The 21875-nt window shown below is 41.3% G+C and overlaps 1 protein-coding gene across 1 annotated transcript; it reads right to left on the bottom strand.

Moving 5' to 3' along the window:
* Nucleotides 1–66: 66 nt before the first annotated feature.
* On the bottom strand, nucleotides 67–18242 carry LOC130102549 (gastrula zinc finger protein XlCGF57.1-like). The gene is made up of 2 exons (XM_056268500.1): nucleotides 18174–18242; nucleotides 67–1664 (listed from the first exon to the last, which is right to left on the bottom strand). The coding sequence occupies exons 1-2, from the start codon at nucleotides 18205–18207 to the stop codon at nucleotides 67–69; spliced, it is 1632 nt and encodes a 543-aa protein (XP_056124475.1). The 5' UTR covers nucleotides 18208–18242.
* Nucleotides 18243–21875: the final 3633 nt, after the last annotated feature.

The raw sequence follows: 21875 nt of genomic DNA, 5'->3' as shown, positions 1-21875 counted from the left end.
AGCTCAATCCGATTGGAACGAGCTGTTCGTCCTGTTGAGTAAAGTGTCATCTAAATGAGTGTCCCGTCATTCTAAAATGCTCCTTTCTACTACAATACTACAATTTCGTCCGCGTTTTCCGTTTTTTTTCATTCTTTTTTTTAAACCATTAAGTGGTTTCTCTACTGCATGGATCTTCATGTGTTTTTCCAGGTAGCGTTTAATAGCAAAACTCTTTCCACACTGATCACACGTGGGCGGCTTCTCTCCAGTGTGGATCCTCTCATGTCTTTTCAGATCTGTTGACTGACTGAATCTCTTGTCACAGTGTGAACACTTGTAAGGTTTTTCTCCAGTGTGGATCCTCTCATGTGTTTTCAGATTTCCCAACAGACTGAATCTCTTGTCACAGTGTGAACACTTGTAAGGTTTTTCTCCAGTGTGGATTTTCATGTGTCTTTGAAGTTTATCAGATTTCATGAAGCTCTTCCCGCACTGATCACATGTGAACGGCTTTTCTCCGGTATGAACTCTCAGGTGATAATCAAGATATTGTTTGTTTGAGAATCTCTTTTCACACTGATCACACATAAACGGCTTTTCTCCAGTGTGGATTCTCATGTGACTCTTAAAGTGTCCAAAATCCGTGAATCTCTTCCCACATTTATCACATGCGTATGGCTTCTCTCCAGTGTGGATCCTCATGTGTCCTTTAAGGTGAGTTTTTTGTGTGAAGCTCTTCCCGCACTGATCGCAGGTGAACGGCTTCTCTCCAGTGTGAACTCTCATGTGAACATCAAGACTTCGTTTGTATGAAAAACTCTTCCCACACTGATCACATGGGTACGGCTTCTCTCCAGTGTGGATCCTCATGTGTTTCTTCAGTTTTGCTTTGTCTGTAAAGCATGTCCCACATTGATCACATTCATGCGGCTTCTCTCCGGTGTGGATCCTCATGTGAACATTAAGATGACTTTTGTGTGTGAATCTCTTTTCACACTGATCACACATGTACGGCTTCTCTCCAGTGTGAACTCTCATGTGAACAACAACACTTCGTTTATATGAAAAACTCTTCCCACACTGATCACATGGGTACGGCTTCTCTCCAGTGTGGATCCTCATGTGTTCCTTAAGTCTTCCTTTTTGTGAGAAGCATGTCCCACATTGATCACATTCATGCGGCTTCTCTCCGGTGTGGATGCTCATGTGAACATTAAGATGACTTTTGTGTGTGAATCTCTTTTCACACTGATCACACATGTACGGCTTCTCTCCGGTGTGGATCCTCATGTGTAATTTAAGGTATGCTGATTCTGTGAAACCCTTCCCACATTTATCACATGCATACGGCTTCTCTCCAGTGTGGATTTTCATGTGTCTTTTAAGTTGATCAGGTTTCATAAATCTCTTCCCACACTGATCACATGTGAACAGTCTCTCTCCAGTATGAAGTCTGAGGTGATAATAAAGACTTTGTTTGCTTGATAAACTCTTTCCACACTGAGTGCAGGTTGTAGATTTATTGGCTCTTCTTTTCTTTGAAATTGTATTTTTAGTCTTTGAGCGACTCAAAGGTTTTTCTCCAGGTTTGACATGATGTTCCTCCTCCACTTCACTCAGTTCTTCACTCTCCTCCTCCACTTCACTCAGTTCTTCACTCTCCTCGCTCTCCTCCATCAGGTCTGACATGAAAGAAAATAAGTTTATTTTCATTTTCAGTAAATCAAAATTAAAAGAGAGAAATATGAAGTGAAAGGATATAAAAGTGAGTTCTGATGTAATAGACAACTGCTTTAAAATACTAGAATCAGTTCAATCATAAGAATCTTTCCATGAATGAGGTACATTGGTCTTGTTCGGAAATTTTTGAACTAATCACAACTAACATTTCTTTTTCTTGCAAAATTAACAAAAATGCTTTTGAAAAGTAAATGTTTCTAACATAGCCCTGTTGTATTACAAATGTATTAAATGTTTAATTTAGGTTCCAATACAATAGTATATAAACTGAGAAAGTTTAGTAGACTGGATTTAGCATTTGAGTTATAAATGATGATTATATCAGCTGATATCAGAGTTTCCATTCCTGCTAGTCCTGTTTCTCTCTAATGTAAGTTAAATGAGTCAGATTGTTGAGACTCACTCTTTGTCTTTAAACGGCTCTAGGAGCCCCTGTCCCAGTCGTTGAATAGTCAAGCTGATTGGATTAGCACCTATGCATTTGAATGACACTGTTATGCTGATGAGATCAGGGCTGGGGAATTTGCTTTGTTTCAGAGTGTCTCCACCTCTATGTAAATCCCTCCCCCTTGAAATGTATATAAACTACAAGGTACACTGCCTTAAATAGACTAGACTGGGATGACTACAGCGACGCACATCGAGTTCTCAATAAAGAGTCCCGTGACAATACCCATTGGGGGGTGTTATATGTTATATGTTTGTAGCAACATTGAGAATGGACCAAACACCAGGGGAAGCGTTCGTACATAATCAAACACAAGGGGCTGCATATTCCAAATTATCCCTGAGGCTATGAGCCAAGAAGACCTTTTGTTGCTTAACTAAAGGAAGAATGTTGTCAATGTTTTATAATTTGGCAAGAACAGATCTGTTCAGAAATATTGAAACAAGAGGCCCTAACAAGGAGTCACCTGACCCCTGCGACTAAACAGACTGAACCATTCAGGATCCCGAGCTAGTTTTCCCCTCATCAATTATTATAACTCCTTAAGGCTGAAAAAGTGGACTTGCATACAAAATACCCTTTGTCTTGAAGACAATTATTGCGAACTGAACCCTCACGTGGTAAACACCACGGATGCGACAAATGCTGACCATAAGGATACACACACACACATAAGGACTTTCCTCCAATTCTCCAATACCAATAAAACTCATCCCAGGACAATTCTCGATGGACTTTGATTATATGTTGTTTCTACAATATATGTGTGTGTCTCTCATATGCTTAAATGCCATACAAGTCATGTAATTGTTTTGAATATTAGAGATACTGGAATGAAAGTGTCGTGTTTCCTATCATTAAGCTCGTATGTTTTTAATTCAAAAGATGGCTTGATTGAAATCTGGGTAAAAATGTTTATGTTCTTATAATTGTAATAATGTCTAAACTGTCGCCTCTTGTTCTCTCTGCTAAGGCCTGCAGAACAATGAGACCACAGATGACACATGATTCCCGTTGAGAGGAAGGGGGGGGGGGGGGGGTAGAAAAGACCCCCTTCTCAAATAATCATATAGTATCTTATTGTCCGAATTCCAAATTCCTCCTGGAGGCGGGACAAACATTTTGAGTTTAAAATCTTAGACCCGAACACAGAATCGCTCTCTGGTCTTCTCTCTTGTGATCCTCTCTCTTGTGATGCGCTCTTGCGCTCTTGTGATGCGCTCTGAACGCTCTCGGGAAAAGCTCTCTGGACTCGCTCTCTAAGCTCTTGTGATGCCCGACGCCGGGTGGAGCCGACGATGGTTATAGTAACCATGTAGACGCAGAGACAAATGACCCAAATCAAGATATGGGTTAAAACAGATTTAATTGAAGCCATCTCGTCACACTTTCCTTTCTTTTCTTAGTTTGTTTCTTTTCCGTTAAAAGTCTCGGTTCTAAGTTAAGTGTTGCTGCAAAGTTTCGTTTTAACGTTTCAACTGCAAAACCAGCTTTCAACTTCAAAGACTTTCATTCATCCGCGCCAACACACCACGTGATTGGCCGCCCCAAGACATCTATCCAGGCACGAGACAGCCAGCCAACCAACGGACCGGGAAACCCCCTTTACGACAAAAAGGAGAATCCCCAAAGCAACGCAAAGGACAAGCAAGTAACGCCTCCAGACTCTTAACTGGTGTTTAATATAAAATTGAATCACCCGCCTAAGAAACGATAAAAGGGTGAAATTAATTATTGATGCTTCGTTCAGGTTGTGTCTTATAAGTGCATAGAATCTTGGGAATCTCACCATCTAACTCCTAAAACTCATTCTTCCTCACTCTCTGTCTTTCTTCAACTTGTATGAATGCGTGTGCGTGTGTTTGTGTTAGATATTTGTTTTGTGTGTTAGCCATAGGCTTATAATCAATAAAGTATTGTTTGTATTTGAAAAGAGCAGCATTACTTGTGATATGTGCTTACCGATTTATTGTCTTGAACTTCGATCTAAGTTACCTATGCTTTGACCCTTGATTTATTTCTTGATTTAGCTGTTAGCTGGGAATCAGTCTTTCTTGGCCAAGAAGATATTATATTTCCTAGAATTAATAATTGTTTATGCTTTCCGTTCATTGGATGAACTGATAAACTGATCATATTATTGATTTTGCTACAGTAAATTCTGAAAATAATTCAATTATTAATTATTGATCATAATCTGTTATGAATAATAATTAATTATATTTATACGTGCGTACAATCGCTACATTATTTATGGTGGAGAATGCGGGCAGTTTAACCTAAATTGTAAGCATATACCAAGTAATTTATCTTTTCATATTGTGCGGATGAGAGATCCGAACCTGCGAAAGTCTGTGTGTGACGGATGGAGAGCGCGCAGCGCGCGCCCTGTTTGAATGAATCTGCTGCTTGAGAGACGCACCCCTGAGAGAGCTGTTAATCTAGTCTGTCTGCCTCCATATATGTTATTTTTCAACTGCAGTAAAATAACCCAAGATATAAAATATCACACAACAATAAGGTGAGAATTGAGCGTGTTCCTCAATTTCTGAAATACCTTGATTAGGCTATAGCTTACTGACGTCTGCGTGTTCCAGCGTCTGTCAAAGCTATACATGTGTGTGTATCAGCCAGAGAGCTTAACAACATTATACTGCAGTAATTAAAATAACTATATAAGAACGAATATTCTCCTCACAGAGCGATGAGCGTGTTCCTCATCTAACGTTATATATTTTTATCCGATTCACAGTGCGTGTTCCACTGCGACCCGTGATAAACATAGAAGCAGTTATATTTATCTGATTGTCAATGCGTGTCCCATTGCAATCCCAGAAATAAACAGCTGTTTGTCTATGTTTGCTTGTATGTTGGTGTCTGTTCAATGAATTCTCGTGTAAACACTCGCGAGTGTTGTTGAATAAGAGTTATTTTTATTGTGTTCAAGTAAAGCTTGACGTTGAAACTAACCAACAGTGAAGAACCCTGTTGTTCGTGTGCTCAGATAAACTTGCACATGAGACGATCCGCCGAGGTCGTCATCGTTCCATCTATTATAACGCAAAGCTGTCGCTTGCTTAAAGTTAATATCACTCCTAATAAATTGAGTGAAGCCCCACATCGTAAAACCAGCTAAAGCTACGAGTGGTGTATTTTTGTACAGTTTGAAATGCGCCGACATTTCCCGTAATATGATCGACTGTTACTGTACATGCATATGCTATAAACATTGTTGAAATGCGCCGATCATTTCATGTAACAAACTGTTGCAATTCACGTGGTTGCCCACTAGAGTTTGTTTGGTCGCTATAGTTACGATCGTGACACGGAAGTCTTTACCAACGCTTCCGGGGAACTCTGACCTCTCACAGGCTTGCTTGAGTCAGAGTGTAAACAAACCCTTCGGTGGCTAGCTAAGCCAGCTAACCCCTTGCTAAGATAACCAAAGCAGTTGTTACAGTGAAGCCTGCTAAAGCCTTAAACATTATTTACATCAGTAGTATTAACATCACTGGTTAAATACAGTGTCTGTTTGAACAACGTTAAAGTGATTTAACAACTTTACACCTGTTGGTCTTTTCTTCTGTCTTATTTACCTTTCCCATATCTTAACTTACTTAACCCATATTTTCCGTGAAAAGGAAGTCGTTTGCAATTATTAATTCCTTTACCTGCATTTTACTTGAAAAAGAAAATGCTGGTTTATGATTATTAATTGTCAAGTTCGAATTTGATTTTTTTTAAGGGAATTATTAAATTTAAATTTAAATTCTATTTTTCTTAACAGGTAATTTCTAATGATTTCTCGATTTATTTTTAATAAATCTAATTTCATAATTTCTAAATTTCTCTTTTAGATCTAATCACAGGCAAATAAGTCTTAAACTTTGAAAGTTAAGAACTTATTCCACCAACATTTTCCCTATTACAAAATATTGTTAGACTCATACTTGCTTCTTATTGTTATTGCGTGGTATCCTCCTTTTCTCATTTATTTCAGTTGTGGTTATAAACTTAACCATTCTATTTTACTTATTCATTTACCCCTTTATTTAATTTCCCTTTCTTATTTTGTCCACTATCATTATTACTTTCATCTTCATTACCTCTTCCTTTTTGCTTGGAAGTGACACACCTGAGCCTCAATAGGAGACATTGGTATCTCACTACGAGTTTCAAATAAATCAGAGATAACCCTCTCTTTCAAAAGTTTATTTGTGAATGTTTAGTTGTTTGGCAACTGTCAATTCCATACTCGTAGTTCGACAAAGGCTCCAGCCATTTGTGGATCCAATCTCCTTCCCTCCTTCCCTTCTCACATCTTTCCTGTGCTGTCCTGCTTTACTCCATCCCATTCTTCGCACTTGTAGGGAACATACCTGGGAGAACCATCAACCGATTCAAAAGAAAGAGAAAGACAATCTTTCCAAAGAAATCATTAGGTATTTGATTTTTTAATCAAACCCCCTCTGTTCTCCATACTCTCCCTGCATCTGTGTACGCAATTTACAATTGACATTTCATCCAAGATCAATTAACAGAGACAAGTGTTGAGCAACCGTCGCCTTCAAAGCATCCCTGCTGTAAGCGGTCCAACTGACGGTGTGTGGTGTCAATCCTGTCAAACTCAGAAAAGAGGTATCAGCATTATTATTGTATTATTTTTCGTTGTAAACGTAAACAATAATATTGTTTAACTTTCTGGAAACAGATTCTTTTTAATAGGAAGCATTTACGAGAAAAATAATATCTCTCCTACTAGTTAAGAATTTTCTTTCTTGTTTTTTTTTCAAAATTGGTTTTTAACCTCTTCCTCTCTTTTTCCCTTACTCAGTTGAGTGACGTAGTCCTCACATCACGAGCTGAAACCAGCTTTTCATTGATAGAAAATATTTATAAAAAATATTTCTCCCATTGAAAAAAAAAAAAAAACCCTTTACAAATTGAGATTTGTTTTAACCTTTTTCTCTCTCTTTCCCTCACTCAGTTGAGTGACGAAGTTTCCCCATCACTAGCCTACCTGTCTACACTGAGACCAACACGTAGACATTACAACATTTCACTATTAGTGTATCGTCACTGAAACGACACTTAGCTGTTCAACCACATATAGGCTTACATTCCACACAGGTCTGTGTCAGTCTCTTCACCCAGCGTGCCAACATGTCGTGGACGACGAACCCCAGTGCCCAAAGGGATGACGTGGACGCCTGGCTCAGAGGCATTACAGACTGCCTCACACCAAAGACAATTGAACTGTTATTATTTTTAATAATAATCATAATTCTGAGAAGATTCCTGACACATGATTCAAGCCACAACCACAACCACGTGGAACTAACCAAAATAACCTGTTCCTTAAGCAATGCCTTCACAGCCCAGCTGAAACTAAGCGACAAGCACATCACCCACCTCCAAGAGGAGCTGACACGTGCCCAGAACCGCATAGACAAGCTGGAAGTGAAAGTCCAGGACAACTTCAAGTGTCAGACCACTGAGTTCCTGAGAGAGCTGATGCACACTCAACACTGCACAGACCAGCTCAAAGCGAAAGCTCAAGACAAACTCAAAGTGCCTGATGAAGCGGAGCAAGAAACAAAGAAACAAGTTGACAAGCTCCAAGAAGCCCTTGCAGTCACTGAACGTGACAAACTAGAATTAAAGACTGTCCAAAAGCACCTGGTAAACCAACTCCAGTCTGCTGAACATCAGCTAGAGAAAGCCAAAGCTGACATTAAAGATAAGAACTCTGAAATTAATGCCCTGAAAGACCACCTGGAAAAGTGTAGCGCTGAAATGGACCATCTGACCCAACAGCGAGATGACGCCAACGACGAGCTCTACGCGGTCAGAGATGAACTCCAGCACATTTTCCAACAGAAACCAGAGCCAAGAAGGGAAAGACCTCCCTCAGCATCACCCCTGCTGAGCAGAACAGAGTCCTCCATCCAAGAACTGCCATACAACGGAAGAAGTGAATGGCCACAACCCAAAACGTCACCGGCCTTCACCACAGAACTCTTCCCTGCTAACAAACGAAGAGAGCTCATCCAGGCAGACTCCAAAGCTGCACAGGGGATGACCTTTAAAGATCTCAACCAGCTGGTGAAGAATATCACTCAGTTCAACCCGAACTCCACAGAGGGTCCCGACATCCAGACCTACATCAGAGATATCAACTTCCACCTAGAGGTGAGACCACATATGACTGACAGAGACAGATTCTACCTCCTCAGATCCACATCCAGTCCAGAGGTACGAAGCTTCCTAGACCGAAAACCTGCTCATGTCAAGTCAAACTACCAGCTGCTATGTGAGACACTGATTAAAGAATTCACAGGCCCAGAGTCGGAACACGGTGTGTTAATCGCTATGGAAACCAAACAAGGTCGACAAGAGACTCCCCAAGCCTACTACCACCGCTTTCGACAAGCTTACTTAGGTGCACATAACAAACCTGAACTTGAAGAGGATGTGAACTTCAAAACCCTCTTCCTGAGAAACCTGCACCCCGGATTGAGTCATCATCTTGGCATCATGGCCTGCCCAGGCACAATGACAATTCAACAGCTACGTGACCTGACACACAAGGCCTACATCAAACAAAAGATGACCTCAAAGAAAGGTTTGAAAACATCCACAGTTTCAAACTCCATCAGCCAAGACACAAGCCTTGCACTGGAGGACACCCAGTGGCATGACAATACCACAGTCCTTCGTAAGGAGCACAGAGAACGTGACTCCCATGCCGATGACACCTACCACACTAACCGCATGGAAATGCCATGGGACCAGCCACGCTTCTCAAGTAACCCACAAGAAGGAAACCACTGGAAACCTAACTGGACATCCAAAGGCCATCAACCAAGGCATCCAAAAGCACTCCATGTGGGTACTCAACAACGAAACCCACCTTGGCACCACTCAGTTAAACACAGCACTGAGTATGCCCAAGAACCAGACAGTTTACCCTCAGAAGACACGGAGCAACTAATGAGGCAACTGAAAGTGTTCATCGGAAATGAGGTAAACATGGATGACGAACAGGATGGCGATGGAACGGAAGACCACCGTTTCATCTGATACACCTTCATAACGAACTTGACGACCACGTGTTCTACAACAACACAGAACAAAGTGGCCTCTCACAGTCAACCACTGACAAACACCCAGAGGTACCAGAAAACACCATCCTGGCTACCCATCACTCATAAAGAAACCACCAAACGAGCTCCAAACTCAAGAACCACGTGTGTGCTACAGCAACAACAGTATGCACAGAAGGTCAGAAAGTCTGTCACAACCAGAAGGCATCATCGGAGGAATGCAACAACGGAGACCAAGTTTCGCACTACATCTTCACACATCCGTGCCAAACTACCTCCCAATGTCTGCCAGAGAACTTCCTGCCTTACTGGATTGACCCCCAGCAGCCCACAGAAGAGCCCTTTTCCAAGGCAAAGATGCAACAAGCTCATCAAAGCTAAGCCATCAAGCAAAAGGGGGGGAGCAAAACAGACTGAGACAGATCTGACCATACATACATACATACATGCACTACACGACACCCCTAACATACCCACTTACATACAGAAGTTAACCACCTCTACCGTGCAAAACATTCAACAAATATGTTTTCCCCCACAGGTAGAAACTAACTTCAGAATCTAGCTTAACAACTTAGCTACACTTACCATAGGAAACATGGTAACTACCCATCCAACAAGTACACCTGAGAACACCTCTCACTACATCATGATACCTGACACCTTAGCTGCGCAACCGTAGTTATAAACCATATCAGGAACACTCAACTGCTTTGTTTTGTTTTACTTCTTCCTTCCTTTCCTTCTTTTATTAGGTAAAATGCCTGTCCACCCCATAAGGGTCAAGGTCACAATAATAGGATTGACACACCACTCCTATATTTGTAAGTCACCTTAAAACGAATGTGAGCCAGAGAACTCCCTGCATCATTCGTATCACAAATTGAAAGGTAAATTGGTCTAAACCTAGAACAATTTAGAAGAGAATAAAACAAACAAATCAAGTTTAGTCACAAAGTTGATCAATCACCGTACCAAAACAAACTAAAATAACGGTCCTAAAATTGAATTAAACTTTATTCAACGTGATTGACTAAATTGAGAGAGTGAACCTGTTTAGGCCTAGATAATCTAATGCCCTGCACCAGTAAAGTGACCAGTCATGGAGGTGTTGTCTTGTTGTTTGCTGTGTGTGTTTGCTTCCTCTACCCGTTTCTCCAGCGTTCAATGATGTCTTCTCCTCAACCCATCATCGACCGAAGGGGGGATATGTAGCAACATTGAGAATGGACCAAACACGAGGGAAGCGTTCGTACATAATCAAACACAAGGGGCTGCATATTCCAAATTATCCCTGAGGCTATGAGCCAAGAAGACCTTTTGTTGCTTAACTAAAGGAAGAATGTTGTCAATGTTTTATAATTTGGCAAGAACAGATCTGTTCAGAAATATTGAAACAAGAGGCCCTAACAAGGAGTCACCTGACCCCTGCGACTAAACAGACTGAACCATTCAGGATCCCGAGCTAGTTTTCCCCTCATCAATTATTATAACTCCTTAAGGCTGAAAAAGTGGACTTGCATACAAAATACCCTTTGTCTTGAAGACAATTATTGCGAACTGAACCCTCACGTGGTAAACACCACGGATGCGACAAATGCTGACCATAAGGATACACACACACACATAAGGACTTTCCTCCAATTCTCCAATACCAATAAAACTCATCCCAGGACAATTCTCGATGGACTTTGATTATATGTTGTTTCTACAATATATGTGTGTGTCTCTCATATGCTTAAATGCCATACAAGTCATGTAATTGTTTTGAATATTAGAGATACTGGAATGAAAGTGTCGTGTTTCCTATCATTATGCTCGTATGTTTTTAATTCAAAAGATGGCTTGATTGAAATCTGTGTAAAAATGTTTATGTTCTTATAATTGTAATAATGTCTAAACTGTCGCCTCTTGTTCTCTCTGCTAAGGCCTGCAGAACAATGAGACCACAGATGACACATGATTCCCGTTGAGAGGAAGGGGGGGGGGGGGTAGAAAAGACCCCCTTCTCAAATAATCATATAGTATCTTATTGTCCGAATTCCAAATTCCTCCTGGAGGCGGGACAAACATTTTGAGTTTAAAATCTTAGACCCGAACACAGAATCGCTCTCTGGTCTTCTCTCTTGTGATCCTCTCTCTTGTGATGCGCTCTTGCGCTCTTGTGATGCGCTCTGAACGCTCTCGGGAAAAGCTCTCTGGACTCGCTCTCTAAGCTCTTGTGATGCCCGACGCCGGGTGGAGCCGACGATGGTTATAGTAACCATGTAGACGCAGAGACAAATGACCCAAATCAAGATATGGGTTAAAACAGATTTAATTGAAGCCATCTCGTCACACTTTCCTTTCTTTTCTTAGTTTGTTTCTTTTCCGTTAAAAGTCTCGGTTCTAAGTTAAGTGTTGCTGCAAAGTTTCGTTTTAACGTTTCAACTGCAAAACCAGCTTTCAACTTCAAAGACTTTCATTCATCCGCGCCAACACACCACGTGATTGGCCGCCCCAAGACATCTATCCAGGCACGAGACAGCCAGCCAACCAACGGACCGGGAAACCCCCTTTACGACAAAAAGGAGAATCCCCAAAGCAACGCAAAGGACAAGCAAGTAACGCCTCCAGACTCTTAACTGGTGTTTAATATAAAATTGAATCACCCGCCTAAGAAACGATAAAAGGGTGAAATTAATTATTTATGCTTCGTTCAGGTTGTGTCTTATAAGTGCATAGAATCTTGGGAATCTCACCATCTAACTCCTAAAACTCATTCTTCCTCACTCTCTGTCTTTCTTCAACTTGTATGAATGCGTGTGCGTGTGTTTGTGTTAGATATTTGTTTTGTGTGTTAGCCATAGGCTTATAATCAATAAAGTATTGTTTGTATTTGAAAAGAGCAGCATTACTTGTGATATGTGCTTACCGATTTATTGTCTTGAACTTCGATCTAAGTTACCTATGCTTTGACCCTTGATTTATTTCTTGATTTAGCTGTTAGCTGGGAATTAGTCTTTCTTGGCCAAGAAGATATTATATTTCCTAGAATTAATAATTGTTTATGCTTTCCGTTCATTGGATGAACTGATAAACTGATCATATTATTGATTTTGCTACAGTAAATTCTGAAAATAATTCAATTATTAATTATTGATCATAATCTGTTATGAATAATAATTAATTATATTTATACGTGCGTACAATCGCTACATGTTATACGTTATATGTATGAGGCTGTGTACATCCTGCATGGAATGTAACAATGACATGTGTGAAAAAGAATATCCTTATAGGACAATAAAGACTAAAGAAAGAAGTTTATTTATATAGCACATTTCATACACAATGGTAATTCAAAGTGCTTTACATAGAAAAAACAAAAGAAATAACAATAATTAAAACAGTTAAGAATAAAGAAATTAAAATAATCAAAAGAAATAAGAATAATTAAAACAGTTTAGAATAAAAAATAAAATAAGATACAGTACCCCTATCTGAGATGGAAGAGATTGAGCAGGTTTGCGGTGCCACTGGACCTATAATCCAGGGACGTCCTCTGCTGGGGTGGTGTCTTACACAAGTATTGCCCAGTGGGGCCCCCACAGAGCACGCTTCACTTTTGCTGTTTTAACAACAGCGAACCTTTATACTCTCAGCAGTATAGGTAATCTTCACTCGCCTCTTCGGAGTGAAGCTCTCCCGTTCCCCTTCAAAATCTCTCCCAATCAGACAGCCCTGACAATTAATTAATAAACAAACAGTCGAACACAAACAGTTTAGAATAAAAAATAAAATAAGATACAGTACCCCTATCTGAGATGGAAGAGATTGAGCAGGTTTGCGGTGCCACTGGACCTACAATTCAGGGAAGGGGTGGTGGGGGAAACACAGAGTTCATGGGGGGTGGTCCAGGGTGGATAGGAGGACTGGGGGTCTTGGGTTTTCGGGACGAGGGCTGAGCACGAGGAATTAGGGCAGACTTGGATGGGGACACATGAGGAAAAGTCCTTGGGGAAACAGTCCGGGGCTGAGAAGCGACGGGGGTGACCGGGGGAACAGCAGAAAACATGACGGGGTGTAGAATGTGGCCGTGGGGAGGAGAGAGGCGATGCTGCAGCAGGCTGCGGAGCTGGAACGGGGTCATAGAACTCCTCAGTAGAACCAGAGCTCCTCACCTCAGACTCGGAAGTAGTGCTTCTCATATCTGATTCAGTATTAGCGTTTTCTGCAACCAACTCAGGAACAGCAATCCGTGCAGCCGATTCAGGAACAGCAATCCGTGCAGCCGACTCAGGAACAGCAATCCGTGCAGCCGACTCAGGAACAGCAATCCGTGCAGCCGACTCAGGAACAGCAATCCGTGCAGCCGACTCAGGAACAGCAATCCGTGCAGCCGACTCAGAAACAGCAATCCGTGCAGCCGACTCAGAAACAGCAATCCGTGCAGCCGACTCAGGAACAGCAATCCGTGCAGCCGACTCAGGAACAGCAATCTGTGCAGCCGACTCAGGAACAGCAATCCGTGCAGCCGACTCAGGAACAGCAATCTCAGACAATGAGAGTTTGGAAATAGATAAGTTGACAGGGACTTCAAGGATCTTGACAAGACGGGACAAGTACTCTGACAGGGTTCTTGCAGCAATGACGACCGGCATCTCTTGATTAGCTGAAACGGAGCGCAAACCAGCCTTAGCAGCTGAATCGGCCGCTTCCCTCTCTGCAGCACTCACGACTGTAAGCTGGGGCCCTTACTGCTGCAGACTCTGGAGCCGCGCCCTCAGCAGCCGATTCAGGAACAGTACCTTCGGTTGCAGCGGGCTCTGAGACAGCGCTTTCAGTTGCAGCGGGCTCAGGGACAGCGCCATCCGTAGAAGGCTCTGGGACAGCGCTTGCAGCAGCGGGCTCGGGGACAGCGCTAGCAGCAGCGGGCTCAGGACCAAGCAGAAACGAAGGATGGGAGGCTCTCTTCCTCCTCCTCTTCCTCCTAGGTCGCAGTGCAGATGCCGTTGGCGGACTGGTGAGTGGTTGGGGAACCATGGCGGGATCTGTGTCTGGGGTTAGAAGATCAGTCTCTAGGAGGGCTGATTCCGTCACGGAGGACTCTGATGCTGACTCCCAAGAGGTCCGTCTCCCTCGCTTGCCGAGTAGACCTTCGGGTCCGGATGACGTCTCAGGAGTGGAAGTGGGACCAGCCTGATTCCCCTGGGAAACAACACCTAGGACACGACCCTCCGGTATCACTGGCAGCTTGACTGGTGGTGATGACAAGATGGACCCCCGGGACTCTCTCCTCGATAAACAATCCACCACATCAGCGAACGAATGGCAAACCAGGCTCTCCCGTTCAGCCAGGGGTGGAGGAGAGTTGAAACCCGCAATGAGGTAGCGGTTTAGGAGGACATCAGGCAGGAAAAACCTGACAGTGTTCAATGAACACAAGGTTTATTGGTACAAAAACAGGAAAACAAAACACACGAGGGGGCGAAACACGGACAGGACAAGGACACTTAGGCTGACAAGACTAAACTATGACTGCACAATAAACAAACAATAATTCTAACAAATGCTCACAATAACAAGAATTTCCACAAGGTACTCACAGGTAAGATGTAGCAATGAACCGACACAGGACAGCAAACACAAGGGGATTAAGTAAGGAACACTAATGACTAGGACAGGTGAAACTGACAAGACAATAATGACAAGACGAGGATAACAAGGGGGCGGGGTAACGTAACAACAGACCATGCGCTTGTAACACAAAACATGGGTCTGTCATGATCCTGCCACAAGACTAGGAAAAATCAAGGACATGATGGCAGAATCATGACACTTTCGTCCTCCGGACGGGTTTCCGTCATGATCTCTCTCTCCGTACCGGCAGCGATTGGGCTTCGTTGGAATCTGAGCCCCTCTCGATAAACTGCAGTGTTCGTGCTGCTTTCCCTATTGCTGTGACTCGGCGTGGGTCGATGTGCCCGTTGCCGGGATTCTACTGTCTACTTTCTGTTTTCCTTTTTAGAGTGACCGAGAAAATCATAATCTGAGTGATAGTTGGACGCGCACTAGTGTGCGTGGGTGTGTATGTGTGTGTGCTGCAACAGCTTTAACTTCTGTTATTCTTCCTAGGCTTACCGTGTGTGTTTGTGATTAGTTTAGCTTCATTTAAGTGTGTGTGCGTGCGTGTGTCGTTATTGTTATTGTTTATTTTTCCTTTTGTTTAATTACGTGTGGTTTTCTTTTTCGAAGATCAGTTGGTCTTTTGCGACCTTGATCATGTATATTTGTATGTTTGGCTTTGTTAATGTTGGTTATTTTAGGGATGTATTAAACCCAGCTGTTTGTTTGTTTCTCCCCAGGGACTGAGGTGCTTTGGCGGAAGGACCTTCTCTGCATGGTGGTGCTGCTGTGGGGTGACACTTTTGAAGTGCCGGTGTGTGACTTAAGTGCACGGTGACGTGTGAGTGTGTGTGTGAGTAGGATCGTGCTTTTGGAAAAGCCTATAAGTGGTCCTTCCGTCTGTAGCCCCAGCCTGGGTGGGTTATGTTTATCTTTTTTTTCTTTTCTTTGGGTTGCCTTGTGGGTAAGAAAAACAGTTTCCTTGAAGATCCTTCTACCCTTGTGGGTAGGGGACTGTGTTGTATGAGCCATTAGTGCTGCACCCTGAGATCTGTCTTTTCCAAGTGTTATCATGTGTACATGTGCCGAGTGCCCTGGTTTTTAAAAAGAGGAAATATTGTGTGTCTTTACAATTTTGTATGGCAATAAAAGATTATTTGTAACCTGATTGCACTTGCATCTCTGACCTCCCTGGCACACACAAACCTGTGTGGCCTAGTGTAACTACTGGGTATATTCCCTGATTGAGTCAGGGTGGCGTAGTCGACTATCACAAAATTCTTGATTATCCTAAATTATTTATTAGAAACCCAGAAGCCGATCGGATTGCCACATTAATAATGAAAAATGAGTAGGACTACGCCAAAATGTGTAACATTTATTTAGCCTACAAAAGAATACAAAAGCCCAGACAGAGTTGACGCAGCTTTAATCTCCCTTTTGGTTATTTCAATACTTAATTGACAACAGAACACTCGTAGTTTATTTTGCGTGATACAGGGCGTGTCGCATTTGCGCGTGATATTGAAGAGTGCGCGCAACTTATGATTTCGGGGGTTTACATAGACTATTGTCCGGTTTCATATTTGTCAGTCAACTTTTCAAAAAACATTCGGGGCTGAAGCCCCGGCAAACTCTCAGTCAGATTAAAAAATGATTATTAATGATTGGTAAAAATGATTTTTACCTCACTATACCGGGAAATAACCTGATGTAGCTTATTAAAGGGATACTTCACATCTGGAAAGATGAATGTGTATTTAAAATGGCTCATTTATGTAGAAGAAATGTGAAATTATTTTTGAATTTGGAGCTTTCTAGACTGAGAAAAGCCAGAAAATGTATTTTTGGCTTATGTGGATGAAAGACAACAACTCCAAGAATGCACTTGCTTCGCTGCCCCAGGAGCCCACGCCTACCGGGAACAAGCGCAGTAGTAGGCTGCTAGTGAGTCTCCGTGATGAGTCTGCCCGGGATTTCGTGATCGCCCAAAATGACCGGGATTCGGCTTTTGCGTTCTACAGTCGCCATTCATCATGTTTACTGTGGCGAGCAGGACGAGTGAGGGCCGCGGGAGAGAACAGCGCGAGGCCGGTGGCGTGATTACTGATGACCGACACCTGTGAGACGCACCGGTCTCGTATCTCTCACGGAGGAGCGGGAATTTTCTTAGCAATGTTAAAGCGCACATCAACCGATCACTTGTTTAGCGTTCATGTAAACACTACATTGAGATTCACCAATCGGAATGAATTCAGTTAGATTAAAACAAACGGTGTGCATGTAAACAATGAATGGCGACTGCAGAAAGCAAAAGCTGAATCCCGGAGATTTTGTACGATCTTGACGGCCGGACATGTCCGGGAAAAAGTCGATGGTAACCCCTACTGAGCTTTCTCCTATTACTCAGCTTTCTCCACAGAACATAATTGCTTTCTGTATCTGCAAGTGAAGTCCCAACCACTGATCTGTAATAGGTCTGTAGCGTGAGTGGGTCCCACCCCCTGGATAAATGATGAGTTAGTGTTTGTAGTCTTACCCTTATTCAAAGAAATTGTCTTCCTGCTTTTTATGATGCAAAATGACGATTTTTGCGTCATAAAAAGCAGGAAGTGGAACACTTAAATCCTTATTTCTCCCATCTCAGGGGAAAATAAGGGAATAAACCATGACCATTCGAAAATGTGACTGGGTTTCTAAAGATACAAAGTCTAATGCAAATGGGTGAAGTGTTCCTTTAATAAACACTCCACCTTTGCTAGCAAAATAGAAAAAGATTATCATATATAGAACGAAGAAATAAAACAAGCAAATTAATGAGTAAATAAGCAAGTTAATAATCAAATAAGTAAGCCCCGCCCCCCTCACGATAATATTGTGTATCGCCGATCTCACAGGCTGATGATAGGACGATATGAAAATGGAGTATATCGCCCAACAGTAGTGCACGATATTCCATTCATCATGTAGAAAATAGTAAATGTGTGAACAAGTGACTTTGTGAGTTCAGCTGTAGCTTCCGCGTCTGTTTATAATAAAGGGGGCGGGGCTTCAGAATCTAGAGAGCATTTGATTGGACAGAAAATCTGATGAGAAGCTGAAGTGCAGAGTGATGTCATCAAACTTATAGATCCATATTGAACGGAATGGAGAGACCAAGTACTGACCATTTGTTAAAAACCTGTACCTATTTTATAGTTTGACTGCATATCTAAATGTGATGAAGTGCTTGAAAGTTTCTAACATGAATGTTCTCCAGCATCATGAATGAATGAAGATTTAACACCAACCTCTTTGTTCTTCAGGATCTTCAGTGTGTTTCATTCTGCAGGGTTCTGGATCACTCGTGTTCTCACTGTCCTCTTCAGTGTTGTGCAAGTTACTTCCAAACTGTAATACATTATAGATGACTTGTTACTGTTATTTAAAAGTAATTCTTTACCTTACAATATTACTGTCTCAGAATTGTAATGCGTTACATTACTCCTATAGTACTTTTGAGTTACTTTCACCAAAATAACTACAGAAGTAGAGCTTAACATTATAAAATGACAAAATGTCAGATGTACAATGGATCTAAAATGGATGCTATGATTTTATTTGACAATGATGCAAAAAAAAAGCACTTATAATGAGAGAATACCGTTGCAGTTTTCTTTGATATTAAAAAAAGCTTATGGCACTTAATGGAGGGAAGAACTTTTAAATAAAAAGCGCGTATTTGTTGCACGTTAATGTTTTTTACTTTTTTTGGAAATGCACAAAGAAAAAAAAAAGTGTAGCCGCTCGCAAACGTGTTTATTTTCCCTTTGATTTGGCGTCTCATTCGTTTCTTTGCTAGATTTTCTCATGTCTGCTCATGCTAGTTAACGTTAGTCACTCCCTGTATATAATATGTTTTTTTTTCCTCACAAATGTATGACTTTTGGAAGTGCAATTTGATCACCATATGCTTAATAAAGTTGAATTAGCTAACCTTATTCTATGTCATTTTTACTCTTCAAAGTGTACACGTGCAGGTGTTGATTATAATTAATTTACTGTTAGGCACATAAATAAGGATAGACAATATTTTAAAAGTATATAATTATCTAACATATGACTAATTAAAAATTAACCACTAAACATAACATGCTAAATGGGGGATATCTATATCTAGCATATTAAAAAATGTAAGTGTCAGAACGGCGTCTCTCAGTTTCTGAATGTCGCGCTACAGCCCTGTCGCAACGCTTACAATTATACGTTGTTACAATGTTGCGAGCACGTAGACAGCGACGTTGCCATAGCAGAAATGCAACGTGCCACAGACGTTGCCACAATGTAAATGTGTTTGCTGGGTAAAGACTTGTGTGTGATCCATTTGAGCACTTCAATCTATGAATCAAACTATGAGATCCGCACAAATGGCGAATAACGCCTGTTTCACACATAGTCCGTTTTTCAATGTTAACAGGTTAGAGCACTGATTCCCAAAGCGTGGTAGTACGCATACTACTAGTGGTATTCAGGCTCTCTCTAGTGGTACGCAGAGGAATCACTGAATTTCGTACGAGCGTGTGATCACACGGATGTGAGTGGAACGGTCGGTGTATCACATGATCATCAACTGCTAAATTCAAATGTGCTTTCGCGCGTTAGCTAGTGCTTACGGTAGAGATCCACTTTTGCGACACGACAGTCGCGTGGTGACGCCTCCCTTCATTTGTACGTTGATGGGCGTACCTTAGTTTACAGCTATGTTTGTGGTTTTGAGCCAGCGGCCAGTCTGTCATATATCACAACTTTTCAGTGTTTTCAACCACAGAATGTTTATTTTAGGTTTCAGACATTTAAATTCACATAAGTACTAAAAAAACAATACATTTAGAGTTTGTAAAATACACACTGATGATGTCTATGGAAGCGGCAATAATAATCCTTTCCATTATAATTAGACAAAACGTTTTATTCTTATCAGATACACATTGTGTAAGTAACTTAAAAGTTCACTCTATTCTTCTCTCAGTGGTGATGGCGCAGTGGATAAGACACATGCCTTTTGGTTCAAATCCACTGTGAGACACCATGTGTCCCTGAGCAAGACACTTAACCCCTAGTTGCTCCAGAGGCGTGCAACCTCTGACATATATATAGCAATTGTAAGTAGTGGTCGACCGATATATCGATGGTTAGTTCTGTTTTCAGCAGATCTGTTAATATTGATTGATGAGCCTCAGACTATCAACACTCATTCAACAAGCCATTCAGGATCGTCAGCAGATCATCTCACTTTATTCTGAGAGTTTGCAATTAGAAACACACTATTTGAGTCAGGATACATGATAAAATCCTTTAAAACTCCCCTATTGAAAGATAATACTGTTATTTCTCACAATATGACATAAAATATCAATAATACAGAATCATTAATGACACTCAAGAAACGACACAATAATATGTCCATATAAATCTAAATATAGTTCTATTTTCTAATAACCATATTCATTACAATAAAGTAATTAGATCTTTAAATATGTTTATAATTAAAAACTTTTAAAAATACAGAGCATATAACGCAATTCTACATTTATCTATTTTAATATAGATTTAAATTGTTTCACGTAGCTTATTATAGGCTGAATGTAAATCTGTTTCAATACATTTTAATAATGTAACTTAACTAACAAATTTACATTTACATTTAGTCATTTAGCAGACGCTTTTATCCAAAGCGACTTACAACTGAGGACTAAACCAAACGAGTCATCGTGAAGAGGCAAAAGCAACGCAAGAAGTGCTCAAAATACAAGTTCAGACATAGCTCGGAGTAGCATAAGCCAGGCAAGCGAGGATTTAGAGGAAAGGATTTTTTTTTTTTTTTTTTATGTTAAGTGCTCCCGGAAGAGATGAGTTTTCAGTTGTCACATCACAAATGTGATGTGTCAAAGACAAGGGCGTAGGTTTAGGGGGGGACGCTAGGTACTAGTCCCAATCAATATTTTGAGATGACAAATTTGTCCCCACCAATATTTAGCAAGCTCCTTTGAACTGCTATTTTGATATTTGCGCTGCATTTGGATCTTTGCACTGCTATTTGGATCGATTCCAACGGCCAGGACGACGACAGTACAAGATACGCCGTAATTTGATTGGCGGCGGGGTATCTGACAGGCAGGCTACACGCGCGGGCCGGGACTACTTTTTGAGCTTGCATTCACTGGCGGCGAGCGGGTGGTGTGTGTGTGTGCGCGCGTGACGACGCCGACGGTAAGTTACCAGCGCTGTGTCTCTGCCTGCAATATACAAAGGCCAGAGTAAAACATTTTAATATTCCGTTTTTTTTGCCCCTTTTTGTACTTTATAGATCAGCTATGTCACCCAAGAAGAAGAAAAGGGACATACGAAGCTTTTTCATAAAGCAGAGTGTTAGTAGGCAAAAATAACTAGCCAACCAAATAACTAGTAGTGACAGGCTTTCAAATGCAGATTATACTGTGGAAAATAGTATTAACTGGTGATCCTGGTTACCCAGGATATTGTTACAGTTAAACCTAGCTTCTGCAATCTTTCAAGGTTAGGAGCATTAATTAGGGGTGTGCAGCACGGATAGACTCATAGAAGTCGCACTATCATGATAGAATGCTACGTTAGCAAGTCACTGAATGTTAATTAGCCTACCTTAAATGCCTAAGTTGCGTTAGCCGTTTTTCGTCTAACATAAAGGAAATGAAACTAGTTGTCTGGTTTTCTTGTGAAACATATTTGTGACCCTTAGTGTGACTTCCTTTCTTTCTTCTCTGACTGCAAACCACTCTCTGTGTGGCAGAACAACCTTCTTGCAAGAATAAAAACGTATAAAGACACTGGTTGTTTCTCCATTTCAGCCTCACCATTATTAAAGTCATATTTGTTTTGAGTTTATACAAAATTAAATGTGTAATATGAATAATTAGTGCTCATAAACGGCTGTTGAGATAGTATTCTGAAGTGAAACTAGTAAAGGCTTTTTA

This window comes from Rhinichthys klamathensis, unplaced genomic scaffold (genome assembly GCF_029890125.1).
Source record: "Rhinichthys klamathensis goyatoka isolate OS25496 unplaced genomic scaffold, OSU_Roscu_1.1 h1tg000274l_1, whole genome shotgun sequence".
NCBI classification, from domain to species: Eukaryota; Metazoa; Chordata; class Actinopteri; order Cypriniformes; family Leuciscidae; genus Rhinichthys; species Rhinichthys klamathensis.
The sequence above is the reverse complement of the archived record's forward strand: the minus strand, read 5'-3'. Positions and strand labels throughout refer to the sequence as shown.

Excerpts from the sequence above, each read along its gene's own strand:
- LOC130102549 (XM_056268500.1), bottom strand. The coding sequence starts at position 18,207 with ATGAAACACACTGAAGATCCTGAAGAACAAAGAG. Across the intron at positions 1,665-18,173 it reads AGATCCTGAAGAACAAAGAG|ACCTGATGGAGGAGAGCGAG; the intron begins GTTGGTGTTAAA and ends CTTTCATGTCAG.